A 14438-nucleotide genomic window follows, 5' to 3' on the forward strand; every position below is an offset into this window, starting at 1 on the left:
TCTAAACAAATAGATTTTTCCCAAAAGGATAGTTCTGTTTAAAATATTGTACCCAATTAACACTTTTGTTTTCTATTATTCAGCTGAATAATCTCTTACCCAATGTTTTAGGTATTTGTTTTATTGATAATTTGCATAGATTATATATCGCATGTGCTTTTCATTTAATTCGATTTGTTGAGGTTTCAAACATAATAAAACTACTTAATTGTGTGTGTTTTCTTTAATCGTGTTCCTGTTTACCTGATAGGTTTCAGTTTTCATTACATAACAATGATTAAATTATAAAACAATACCTGATTATACACTGAATTTCATTAAATTATAGATCAGTTCTGTTGTATTAATTATTTATGTTGTGCCAAGCATTCATCTTGTTCTGATTGTTCAACATTCATTGGAATGCATGTAACTACGAACACCTTATGAATCCAACGAATACATATAAAATGTATTAGTATTATATTTAATAGGTGCAGATTCTATGTATAACAGCAGAACAGACTAAAGCTTGTAAAAGGGCACTAACAACAGTAGCAATAGAATTTCACTGGGTAGGTTGAACAGAAGTTCAAAGAACAGCAGAACATCTTAGTTGAAACAGATTTCACCAGTATTCATTGTATATCACTGGTCAAACACGCACTCCAGAAACACTAATCTTTACATTGTCTTATTGTTTCTTCAAGAAATGCCTCAAAATAGTAACAGAAACAAAATCTAAAGGTTATTCCATCATTTCTTTCTGAAAACTATCAGACTAAATTGAGATGATCTCACTTTACGTAGTAATACTACCTCTCAAACAAGACAAGGTATTTCCAGTACAAATATAGAGAACTGGACCTCATCTAGAATATCAGTTGTCCGTCTGAACTTATTCAGACAATTCTCAAGCAAGATTTCAACACAAATGACCATGTTATCTCCAAGTGTTTTTAGAAGGGTGGCCTGCCCCTTGATCCCTATTAATGTGCCCTTTTTGTAAAAATATTCCACCACCCCTTAAAAACACTGTCTTTTTATTCAAATTCCATTTTAAAAAGAATTATTTAACTGTTTTAATAATTACACACTGGTTAAATTATCTGTGTTTATAGGTTATATTGTTCTGATTACAGTAACAAATATTTTCTTTGTTGAGATTATTTTCAACTGGTTAAATTTTTATAAGTATTACTTTTTTCAGAGCTCGGTATATTAATGAATTTTTTAAATAAATTATCTTTTTTTTCTTTCTTTTTTTTTAAATGCCTATTTAAATGTTTATTTTCTCATAATTTTCAGTTTGAATTATAAAAATAAAGCTTTCAAGTTGTTTATCAATCTTCTTTTTAGGTTTTTTTTTTTTTAATGTATGCACAAAGATTGTTTCTTAGCATGCCTTTAATCATTTTTATGAACTACAAATATTCTCTTATTTTGATAATGAGAGAGAATTATTTTCTGAAATATACACATAAAATATTATTAGAGGATAATTTAAAAATTTTTTGGAGACCAAATTTAGTTATTCCGTAATATCACACAATTTGTTAAATTTTTATGGTGTTAAGTGATTTCCCTTTCAAAATTCAAAGTGACATTTTTTGAGAGAAAGTGCCATGCTCTTTTCTGTTCCTAAGGAGAACTCTGAAAATGACGAATTCTCAACTACTGGTCAGTTCACTGAAACAGCAAAATGGAGTGTGCCGGACATCAGGTGTTATTTAGCCTTTCAACATTACACCTATCAATAAAATGTATGTAAATATTTTCTATCGCTGGAACATTACACCATTATTATTCTTGAAGTAATCACATACATACTAGATTTCTTAAAATGTGCTATACACCATAGTCAATTACACTGAAAAATACTCAGTTGTCTCGAGGTCACACTAAAAGCCTATTACCCCAGTATCTATATTAGATATCAATTACCCTAACGCCAGTAGTATTATGACTATATTATAGAACATTTCCATGTTAATATAATAAAACTGTTTGTCTTTGCAGCTCAGTTAATTTTTGAAAATGTCATTAAGACCGAGGGTTGTTGATTTTACTTCTGTATGGAATATTCTAAAGGAAACAGTGGAAGGTGTCATTACACTGGGAGATATCAGCCGCCACACTTGGAATGACAGATTTACATATCCTTTTTATAGAAATTGCATTATGAAGTAAAAAGGCAGTTTTTTTTTTTACCTGCGTTAAATTTTGATTAATGCTCTAAAGCATAAGTTTTAATATGAACACAGAACAGCTTATGTTTTTTGTAACACATGTCTATCTATCTTGCAAAACAATTTACTGTCTGAAATGCGATAAAAATCAAACATGCTGTTAATAACTTATGCTCCATTGAGTAGAAATTTTATATAATTTGATATTTAACTAACTTAAGGTTCCCTGTTTTTAAAAATTTAACTGTCAAAAATTATCTGCCCTTTAAAAGAATGATAATTTTTTTGACTGGTAAAAGTAGTTCAATTTTTATGTAAATTTTTTTAAAGACTTGTAGTAAAACATAAGATAGAATTTTCTGTACCTTGAGCTTAAACTTAAAAGAAGGTCTTACTAAAGTTATTAAAAAGCCAATATTTTTATTGAAATATTTCGAAAAAGAAAACAACTGAAATATGTCCTTGCTTAAAAAATTAACTTAATCCTCAAGGCAGGAGAAATAAATTTCTACATAATTGTAATTTGTACTTCTTGCTTTTAAAGTAGTTCTTAACTTTTTTTCTGGCTATTTTTAAGGTAGATGAAAAGTTTAAAGATGATTTCAGGAGTGAATCTTGGTGATTTTATATTTTAAGTGACAAATATTCTGGGCAAACATATTTGGATATGCTGCTTATTTAACTATGTCTTATTAGATAAAAAAATTATTGAGGATTTTATTTATGTTTGTAAAGTGTTGAAAATTTTTGTTTTTGCATAAACATAGTTATAACTTTAATACTATTTCACTGATGTTTACACACTTTGTGTTGCTTTTCCTGAGCCTTTGGGTGATATGCTATACCAAGAAACTAAAAAGTATCTTGAAGAGCATGTTAAACATCTTCACAAGGTAATTTTTATTAATATTTATATGTTGTTTAGTAGAAATTAAAGATAGATTTTAATACTTTGCAATATGTTACTGTGAATGATTGAAATCAAGAGAACGCTTTCACCGGTGAACGGTCGAAATATTTGTTATATCCGATTATATTAATTTATTCGTTGATATTATTATATTTATTCGATATTTTAATATCTGCTGAGGATAGATTAGGAGAAACATCAATGTTTTGAGTACCGGGCATTGGCCTTAACTATATTATATATTTCAGACATTTACCAAAGCGACTATGTGATTGTCAACATTCACTGGTGGAAGTCAACAACCACCAATTTCGATCATTCACAGTAGCATATATATAAATATAATGAGTCTTTTTAGATTAATTCTTTATTTGAAATCTCTTTATAATTTATTAGTCTGAACAGAAAACTTTTTTATTATACATAATAGCTTTACAGATTTATTCCTTTTGACCAATGTTAACCATTTCTTAGAAATAATTATGTATCATAAAACCTCTTTTAAAGAAGTAAGGATAATTTGACCTAAATGATTAGAGCTATTAAAAAGTGTTCATTTTTTCCTCTTTACTATGTGATTAAGACTTGATGGGGAATCTTGCAACACTTTTCCCTAAAAACCCCTACTATAAAAAGTGGTCATTTCTCATGAAATATGTTTCTCTGATTGAATAAAAGGTAGAAATGAGAAATCAGCCTTAACTCATCTGAATTTATCCTGCATTATTTCATCCATCATTATGATTGCTTACAATATATATGCACATCATTATGTATATGGTCGAGAGTTAAGGCTCACAGGAATCGGGGAGGATGAAGATTAAAACTCTCTCTCTTTATTGCATTTTATTAATATTGGAAGTATAGCAGCAAATCCAGGAATCCACTTATTCTTCGTTTTTAGTATTAGGGATTATTTAGGGAGAATGTCGCTAGAAACTTCTTAATTGTGTGATAAATTGAGTTATGAATGGTTCTCATCATCATTGCTTGAAGGAAAACATTTTTATTATAATAATGTCTTAAGTCATTTATTAATCATTTTATCTAAAAATGGTTCGGCTCTGAGTTAAGGAAAAAGAGATTTTAACATATGAATTAATATTAGAAGTTATTTTGTCAGAAAATAATGGTCTTTTAAGCATTATTCTTTTTGTCCTTCCCATTACTGTTCTACTATTTCTGTTTTAATCAATCTTTGCATTATTTGTTCATTTTCAGTCAGTTGTATCCTCTCAAGAAGGTTTATTAGCTGCCTATTATCAGAGCTGGGTGGAGTATAGTAAAGGGATTGGATATTTAAATAAACTCTACATGTAAGTTTGAATAATATGTAATGATTGCTTTATGAAGAATAATAAATATTTACAAATCTATGTTGAATATTTATTTTCAAAATAAAATGATATAAAGTTTTATTGTTCTTTTTTATCCTTCATTGTTTTTTATTATTATTTATTTATTTTCAATTCATATTACTTTCATTATATATTGGGTCCTATATACTTCAATTCATATGCTTTTTTCTTTTAAAGCTTCTCTCAATTTTCAATTTCTTTAATTCAATTTCTGTATATGTATGTAATTCTTAAATTCAAGTTATTTTTTTAGGTATTTAAACACTCAACACATTAAGAAACAGAGATTTAATGAAGCTGACTTACAATATGGAAGATCAGATATTGGTGATCAAATGCTTGAAATTGGCGAAGTAATTTATAATTCATTTTTGTATTAGTTTCAATTGCTTTCTACTATACATAGTTATTTAGGTAGTAGGTAAAATAATTAGAACACTGCTGTTTTAACTCTTTAAATAAAGTATTTCTTCTTATCGCTTCTATAGTTGTAAACACAATAATGTTTTGTAAAAATACTATTATATATATGATCTCTAATATTTTTAATATTGGCATGTAATTAATTATTATATATAATTGTTTTTTGAATATTATAGTATTTAATGCTGTGTGTATGCTATACAATATTTTTTTTATTCCATTCAAAATGAGGGTATTTCTTGCATAAAAAAACTTATTGAAACCTCTAACTATTGACTAAAATCTTATTGAAATGTGAGCTTAACTTTTGTTGAGACTGCAAAGATATATAAAGTTTTTAATTCATTAGTATACCTTTAAAAAGTTCTTATATTTTATATTTGGTTTTAATTATTGTTACAGACTCTCAGATTCTTAATGTCAGAATGTTTAGTACTCTGGAAAATCTTGGGAAATTGCACTTTTTTCTTAATACAATTTTAAATCCTAAATATATTAATATCGGGAGGGGTGTATTTTCCTTTCTTGCACAGTTATTTTTATTTACTGTAATCCTTTATTTTAGCCTACAAAGTTTTTCCTAATTAGTAATAGTTTTATTCATTTTTTAAATAAAATATTTTTATTGAACATTTAGTTTTAAAAAAAATTTATGTACAGTTTGCTAGTAAATATCAAGGATAAAAATAAATCATGGAATAAAATACAGTTTTCTGCATTTTCACTGTAATTACTATTAATTTTATTATTGTCTTAATAAGTTGATCCTTATTACATATTTTTAAATGTAAATGTACTTTTTATTTTAAATTTTCTTTTTTAGTGAAAGTGTAAGAAGTAGTCTTAACATTGTTCAATAATACTTTCAGTTTAATTTACTCAATTACTTTTAATGGAATTGTTTGTTGGAACCTGCTGTTTGAATTTGTTAGGTTGATTTTGTACTGATTAATATTTTACTAATTATTAAACTGAAGAAGAAGAAAAAAGTGATTATGAGTCAAAGAAATCTATTCGAATAGATTTTTGTTTATAAAATGTTTTTAGTTTTGGCAACCTGTTAAAAAATAATTATTTGTGGTTACAAAAATGATAATAAGATTGAGGTTAAAATTTCTGAGAACTTTCTTTTTATTGCTTAGTCAGTCTTTCTTTAAGTACTGTATATCCCAGTGTATAAGTCAACTTCCCAAACTCCCCAAAATTTTGCGAAGATGTTGGATTTACACACTGGCAATAAAGTCAGACATTTGTTGATCAAGAGATTATTGATGCATTGTAAACAATGAGATAGGTATGAATCACTCAATATCAATTTGCCATTTTTAAAAAACAATTTTGAATATCTTATATACTATTAACTTTGCATCAGTGTTTTCACTACAGCGCGAAAACGCGAGAATGTCGCATATTTTTTTTTCTCGCATTAAAAAATGATTACCACGAGAAATTCGCGAATTTCTCGCATTTTGGAAAAAGCTTCAAATTATACCATTTAGAATAAAATTCATTTCACTTTTGTTCCTGGATCTTTAGTTGCTTTCAACATTTGCCCCATTATCTAGCTTCCCTATTTACCAGTATTGTTCAGAACCTTTTCGAACAACAGAACACAACCGCTCCCAACCACGGAAGCCCTTTCAGAACACATTTCTCTGCAACCACGTTTTTACCGTAGGTAAGGTTTTTTCATGTAAGACGTTCAAATTTTTTATGCACTAATGTAAGATGGACAAATACCTAGTAAAGGCAAAATCTTCTATGATGAAGCAGCAAAAAGATTCAATGCTTTAAAATAGAGAAGATGTTACAAATGTATTATTATAAAAGAAGTGATTTTTGTTCAAGTCTATTTGTGTTTTTTAAGTTTTTAAAAATCTCACTTAACTTTCTGAAATCTCACCCTGTTTTTGAAAAAGGGTGAGAAATTCTCACCCATTTTTTTTCTATGATGAAAACACTGTTTACATTTTCTCTTATCCTATTTTTTTTTTACAAATAAAGGTTTTGTTAGAAATAATACATGAAATTATGTTCTGAAAGAAAAAGAAGTTTAATATAATTTATTTAAGAGTATTTCAAAAACTATTACATTATGAAATCTTATAAGATATACTATAATTTAAGAATTCCGGAACATCATCTGTGTTAGATTCTACTCCATTTTCTTGTTTTTACTGTTTTTGTAAGAGTTTTCTTCTGATTAAATGGTCACCTCTCAGCATTTATTAATGTGGCATCTTTATTTGAAGGAGATCATGTAATTATTAAAGTTTAATGTGTAATATTTTATACTTGAAAAAAACATAATTTTTTTTTTTTGAATTTAAGAAATGCCCATATTTGGCTTTTTTCAACAGTTGACTTATACTCCCAAAATACCTGAAATACTTGTACCAACATACCAGAGATGGGTCTGCTTATACACAGGGATAAACTCTATGTATATCTATAGGAAAGGCCCTTTTTTTTCTTGCTAGTAAACTGATTTTAAGTTATATTTCAAGATTATGTTAACTTTTTATTAAAAGGATTGTGCTGAAACCATAATTTCTATGCTTTCTCAATCCTTATAAAATATTATGTATTATGCAATTATTTATTTTCTTCTTTTCTTTTTTTTTTTCTAGTTAGGTTTAGACCTTTGGAAGAAATATATGATAGAGAAGCTATCTGACAACTTAGTTCATTTACTTTTAGAGGGCATAAAACAGTGAGTCTAATTAAGTTTTTGCTTAAATCTTATCTTCGACTATTTCACTCAAGCTTCATCAATATTTTGACTAAGTCATTTAAAAAATTGTTTCTCTACTGCTGTATTAGAATTAATATAAATTACATTCAGATTTAAATACATTTATTCTAAACATTATGTGAATGATTAGAAACTAGTTGGTTAAAAGTTGCTCCAGTGCTACAATTTAGTATGTATAAAAAATTTTGCCAATAGTCCAAATTACAAACTTTACCAGTCTGTGATAAAACACTAAAATATTTTGTTAGTCCTTTGAATAAATCCGCTTAAGAAACACCAATTTAAGGGATTTCAATTGGTAAAGTTATTTTTGTTTCTAAATTTAATAAATTAAATTCTTGAAAGTTTTAAATTACAGCAATAGTAAAATTAATATGTGTTTTATCTTGATTGAAAAAATTTTTTTACAACTTTCAATTATGAAATGCTCAATCTTCCCAATATTGCAACCATCAAATCGCTGGTTACAGAAGTATGGAGACTCAACTTCTATGATATGATCCCTTTGGCTTGCTGCTGGTTGTTGCAAGAGTACTTCATTTATGTAATTCATTCATTATGTAAGATTAAGGTGTTAAAAAAAATAATGATATTTTTCTAGGGACCGACAGGGAGACTCTCCACCGAATCAGTCCGTCTTTCATGGGGTAATACAGTCATTTGTCCAGGTTGAAGATTATAGGAAGAATGACAACCTATTCGTAAGTAAAGTGTTAAAGCATTGGAAAGTAGTATGAATATGTGCAGGATGCCAAGTGGAGAACTGCGATTAAAAATTTGCAAAACAAAGGATGATAGAGGAATGAAACAAACAGAATGTCTATTGTGAAAGTTGTAAAATTTTTATGCAGAAATTTTGGAATGTTGCCAACAGGTGGTACTGTTTGCTAAACAGATTTCTTGATGAGATTATATATGCTGTAGGATTCTAATCCAACCTATAATATTTCAGTACCAGAAACAAATGTTGTTGAATAGATATTTGAACCTGCTAATCTGGTATGACAGCCACTTTTAGCATTTTAACACTATAATTAATTAACTCTGGTCATCATTGGTTTACAGCACTATCTGTTGGCGACTTATGTTACGAAATTCCAAAATTTCTGTACAAAAATTTTTCAGTTTTTTCAACAAACAGGGTATCCGCGCACCTGGAAAGTCATGAAAAATCATAGAAAGTCATGAATTTCAGTATTGAACAAAATTTGTCATGAAATGTCATGATTTTTGCTACTTTTTTGAAAAAAATCATGGAAAGTCATGGATTTAGGTCTCCCAGTGTTGCAAGTGCTGCGCCAATTGCGCCGATCTGTGCCAATTGTGAAAACCTGCGCCTACATGCTCCAAATTGAAGTAGTAGGCTTAAATTGCGCCGCTCTGTGCTGAAAGGGATATTTCCAGCTAGGTATCGCCAAGTCACAATTTTGCGGCAACCCAGCTACTGCCATGTGGGGGGGTTGCTCTGGATTCAGTGGGAAGGATTCTTGCACTCTCATGTGCAACTCTGCTTCACTCAATTTCAGATTTCATTTTTCACTCTCTGAATTGGAACCGAGACTTCCCACAAATTTTCGGGGACCAGCTAAATATTGCCAAATTTTAATAGCAAAAGAAAATTTTACTTCTCTTGTTAATTTCATCGTTATTGAAGTGCTATAGTCTTCGTCAATGGCAAGCTAAGGGCCTTCTTGCTCTATTCTATTTATAGAATAGTGCCCATGATCTTGGAATTAACTTGGGGACCATTCACTAAGTACATGTTTTCATGTTGATCCTCAGAGCAGTCAAGAATCATAAAGCTTCAAAACCTCAAAATTTCCATCTCCCTTTTATTCATTTAATTAATAAAGATAGAATTAATTGAGTTTCTTAAATGTAAATTTTTATCTGAGGGACCATCCACTAATTGCAAATTGTTTGTAAACATTTTTTTATACTTTATTACTTTTCTTTTACTAATATTTTTTTTTACTTATTGCATTTTATTATTGTGTTATTATATTACTTTCAAAATTTTCAGTGCTCTTATTTTGTTTTAGAAAAAACTTAATAATATTTAGAGGCAAGATTTTAAATAAGTATGAAGAAAGGGGCTTTCAGAATTTTTAAAGCAGCAAATAAATCTTATGTTTTTCAGATTTGTCATTCAAAAATACTTTAATTCATCTCATAAGGATTTGATTTAAAACAATTGATATAAAATTTTTTAATTATTATAGATTTGTTAAATATTATGAGTGTAGGGACAGTATAATAATTTGCTTCTGACAAAAAATTTTTAGCTTCAATACTCATTGTATTTGCATTTTAAAATTATTTAATTTTTTTAATTATTTCATTAATAGAATACTGTACTAGGTAATCAATTTTAATTAAAAAAATTTAGGGGCCATTCACTAATTAACATTAGTAATATAAATTTATTAAAGTTTGCTTAATTTTTTACATATTTTTATAAATTCGGTATGATCAATATTAATCTTGTTAATGTTTTGTTGAATATACTACTATAAATAACATTTATTTAAATTTTAAGAAAAATATACTCAATTACCTTTAATAGTTAAATTAATTAGAGTTTTATATTACCTTTTACAGAATTAAATAAAGTAATTATTAATTTAAAAAATAGTATGAGCCACTCAATATTGAATTTATTTAAATTGCTTTTGCCAAAAGCTCATTTTTAAGAAATATTTCGGCTATATTAGATAAATTTTTAGGTCTTTTCCAAACTGAGACACCATTGATTCACTTGCTGTATGATGAAATGGTGTCTCTAGTTTAAACATTGTTAGGGCGTTTTTTAAAGAGTTCTGCTTTTCTTAGTTTGACAGGAAAGCACTTAAAATCTTTGTATGTAGAAAATGCAGAAATTTGGCAAAATTCAAATTTAATAGATGTTGCACTAGATACCACAAATGCGATGACATCCTTATCTTCTGCAAAAAAAAAAAAAAATTGTGTGTCCTAATAATTCTATTCCTCTTATCTGAGGCTAAGTCGAGGATAGCAGAATATTTAACAGTATTGGAAGATACCAAAAAGAAACTTAATTTGTTTATGCAAGGACCTTCAAAAAAGTATAAAAAATAAGATATGTTATTAATGAACAAAAAACTCTTGTTATTAAATTCTTGTTTTAATTTTTTTTATTAAATATGCTTCAAATTTTGTTTTGCTGCTCCAAAATTGTTTTTTTTTTTTTTTTTTTTTTTTTCTCCAATTAATCTAATTTTATCCTGTTCCAAATATCTGAATTCCTAACAAAATCACCACTCAGGCATATTTTATTAGAATATAAAGTTATTTTATCATGTTCTTTAAAAATCATGGTGTTCTTTCAAAAAATGAGGGGGGAAAAAACATCATTTCTAGAGGGAATTATCTTTTAAACTCTTCTGTGATTTAAGAATTTTTATTATTTATTTTTTTAAAAAATTTATTAATTTAAAATTCTAGTTGAAGCAAACCAGTCATTGGCGAATTTTTTTTATTCCGAAATGAGAACAGAAAAATCAGGAGTATTTCTTTCCTTTCAGATGAGCAAGAAAAGTTTCTTTAGAATATAATTCTACAGGGAAAAAAATTATTTGCTTTTGTATTTTTTCAGCTATTTTATTGTTTCAACACTTTCTTTACTCTGTTTTTTAAATTTAAAATCTAAATATGAAAATGCAGAGTATAGCAGTTTTGGTTATACCTATAATTTCAATTAATGTTATTATAATGCTTTTTTTAATTTATTGTTGCATTTTTGTCCGAGAAAATAGTAACTTTGTTAAGTCATGAAAAACTCTTGGAAATAGTCATGGAAAATCATGAAAAGTCGTGAATTTGAAAATCTAAAATGTAGCAGATACCCTGAACAAACATACCGTTTGTTTTATTCCTCACATTTCTTAGATTTTTAATTTTGAAATCAGTCAGACCTCTGCTGAACACCCTTTATTTATGTGTATATATATTGTATAACTTGAATGTAAAACGCTAATAAAAGCCAAAAAACAGTATAAAACTTTCTATAAATAGAAAAAGGTAAAGATGCTAGTGCACAAATTATTTGCTAAAAAAAAAAGTTTTGTAATTGGATTAAAATTTTACAAACCATTAAACCTTGAGTATTACGACATAAGCACACCTGTTTATTATATTACACCTTGTTATTCAAATTGAATTTTACTCCGAACAATATCTTAGAAAAGCAATGAAATATATATTAAGTAAGTTCTAAAAAATTGCATCTTGTATGTCAATCTCATAATTTCTTTAATTGTCACTCTTTAGTATTACCAAGAAATCTTTGAGAAGCCTTTCTTAATAAAAACTGGAGAACATTATACTTTAGAAGCTAACCGCCTACTGCAAGAGAATGATTGCTCACAATACATGGAAAAGGTAATATTTTCAACTTCTCATATTCAGTTAAATTAAGTGCCATTTTGATTTAATATATTTTGAACTCCTTTCTCTTTTGATGCTTTTCTTCACCTCATTTTTACAGTGACAAAATATTCAAAAATGTAATTTGTAAAATTTATGCAGCTGTTAAAACTGTTTAAAAATGATTATTGTTAGTGTCTCAAGTTATTTTAACCAATATTTGACTAATAGTTATGATTTACTTTTTTTTTGGTCTTATTGATAGGTTCTCCAACGATTAGACGAAGAAAACTTACGAAGTCGTAAGTACCTACACCCCAGCTCCTATCCTAGAGTAACACAAGAATGTGAACGTAGAATGGTAGCTGATCATCTTCAGTTTCTACATGGAGAATGCAAAAGGATGGTAGAGCAGGAGAGTAGAAGAGGTATTTTCAGTTTATCTTCTGCCTTTACTAAAATATAATTCAATATATGTGAGTGTCTATATATTTTCAAAACAACTGATATAAATTTTATGACGCAATTTTTCTCCTTTTTCAAATAAATTTGTCTTTAATATTGAAAAAGAAAACAGAATTTTGTTATAGGCATTTAACAGCAAACTTATTGCACTGTTATTCTTATGGTGCATTTATTATAAATAAATAATAAATGTAACAGCATCAAAAAATTATCTATTACTGCTATCTGAATCTTTTTCTATAATATTTTTTTACTTGCTTATTTTAAAGTTTAATGACAGGTAAAAATTTATGTATGTGTCTAATAATGTTAAAAATAGAAGTTTATGCCATGAGCAGTTAGAGCAACCATCCTCATTTCCTTGCAAAAATGTCCCACATTTGTCTTATATTTTTCTTATCTGCTTATCAATTATAGAAAAAAAATATCTAATTTTTTTTTTTTTTTTTTTTAAGTAATGTGAAACTGCCAGATCTTAAATAAAAAGTTTTATTAAAAACATCTATTAAATTTTTAATTAATATTAATTGTAAAATAATAAAATTCTATTACAATTAAGAGCTTTATAAAACAGAATTGACAAGCATCTTCTACAGAACCTCAGAAAAAAGTCAGAGCTCCTTTTCACATTTTATTATTTACGATCAGTCCACTGTTGGGTGGTAATTAAGGACAGATTGGTTGCTTTAAAATCATTATGGTAAATCTTTTTTTTTTCTTCTATGCACTCACATATAGAGTGATAAATAATTTTTTTTTCTTTTATTAGCCAATTATTGTGCAAATTTTATTATCATTGTTGTATTAAGTAAAGGTGTTTCAAATAAAAATAAATGCTTATTCTGTTATTTGTTTTTACAGACCTGCAACACCTGTACCTCCTTTTGAAATCCATCCCTAGTGCATCTGATGCTCTTATTCAAGAACTTCAACAGCACATCACTAAAAGAGGATTAGATGTTGTATATAATTTAAAAGGAGATAATGTATGAATCTTTATTATAATTCATAAAATTAATTAATCATATTTTTTCTTTAAAAAATTAAAATCCATAATTTTGAACTTTTTCAATAAATGTTCACAACTATTTTTTTTTTTTTTTTTGTGGATTTATAGCTATTTTATTTTTTTTTTGTTGACAAATAGCAATTTTTTAAAGAATTATATATTTATAAATTTTACAAAATTAAAATGTTTTTACATGTGGCTTTTAAAATTCTAGTTTGTAATAATTTATATATGTGTAGTAATTCATGTTCCTTTGATGTTTTTATATATAAGTTATTTTAAGTAATGCTGTAAAAGGTGAAAAAAAATTGAGTTTTTATGTTTACGAAATATATATGAAACTTAAATGCTAAAAATAAACTATATGAACTTTAATTTTACCACTTGATAAAGAAAAAAAATTTACTTAACCCACCCAGTCTTCTGGGAGAGTATCCTGGATAACATATAAATTTAGGACATAAAGTTGACAAATACACATTTTTAATATATAAAATATTTAACCTGTCTTTTTATTTTTTAAATGTTTTTCCGCATTGTAATTTTTTGTGTTTCCGTTGTTAACGTCTTTCTTTATAGGTGCCTCAATTATTTGTGGAATCTCTCCTTGAAGTTCATGAAAAATACAGCAATCTCATAAAAAATGTTTTTTCTGCTGATCAACAATTTATTGGAGCCTTAGACAAGGTATGTTGAATTACACCTTAAATTCTAAAGAAGTTGCCCACAGTCTCCTTTATAACTGACTAATGTCTCATAAAAAATGTTTTTTTTTCTTTCTTTTTTGATTAACAGATAATTAGAGCTTTATTAAAGATACATTAAGATACACTTTAAATTCTATTAAAGTTGTTCACATTTTTCTCTAGATAGCATTTGACGGGATTCTAATTAAAATTAATAGTTTATTCTATTAGATTATGTTATTGTAATGAATTGTGGTTATAAATATATATATACATAT

General features: G+C 27.1%; 1 protein-coding gene across 7 annotated transcripts in view; it reads left to right on the forward strand.

Annotated features, from left to right (window-relative positions):
* The window catches only part of Cul2 (cullin 2), a 32940-nt gene that overhangs the window by 690 nt on the left and 17812 nt on the right, over positions 1-14438 (forward strand). For 5 of the 7 annotated variants that reach the window (XM_087160925.1, XM_071182151.1, XM_087160924.1 and 2 more), the window contains exons 2-11: positions 1999-2135; positions 2959-3061; positions 4300-4394; positions 4690-4789; positions 7490-7572; positions 8216-8315; positions 11905-12015; positions 12266-12428; positions 13327-13451; positions 14054-14161. In XM_087160925.1, the coding sequence (XP_087017051.1) occupies positions 2017-2135; positions 2959-3061; positions 4300-4394; positions 4690-4789; positions 7490-7572; positions 8216-8315; positions 11905-12015; positions 12266-12428; positions 13327-13451; positions 14054-14161 (1107 nt within the window). In that variant the 5' untranslated portion in view covers positions 1999-2016. Of the gene's footprint in view, positions 1-1998; positions 2136-2956; positions 3062-4299; positions 4395-4689; positions 4790-7489; positions 7573-8215; positions 8316-11904; positions 12016-12265; positions 12429-13326; positions 13452-14053; positions 14162-14438 lie in introns of all 7 variants that reach the window. The other 2 variants (XM_071182150.1, XM_071182148.2) reach the window with 1 other exon arrangement.

Source organism: Parasteatoda tepidariorum, chromosome 4, assembly GCF_982258835.1.
Source record: "Parasteatoda tepidariorum strain Cologne lab strain chromosome 4, Ptep-v5.0, whole genome shotgun sequence".
Taxonomy (NCBI): Eukaryota; Metazoa; Arthropoda; class Arachnida; order Araneae; family Theridiidae; genus Parasteatoda; species Parasteatoda tepidariorum.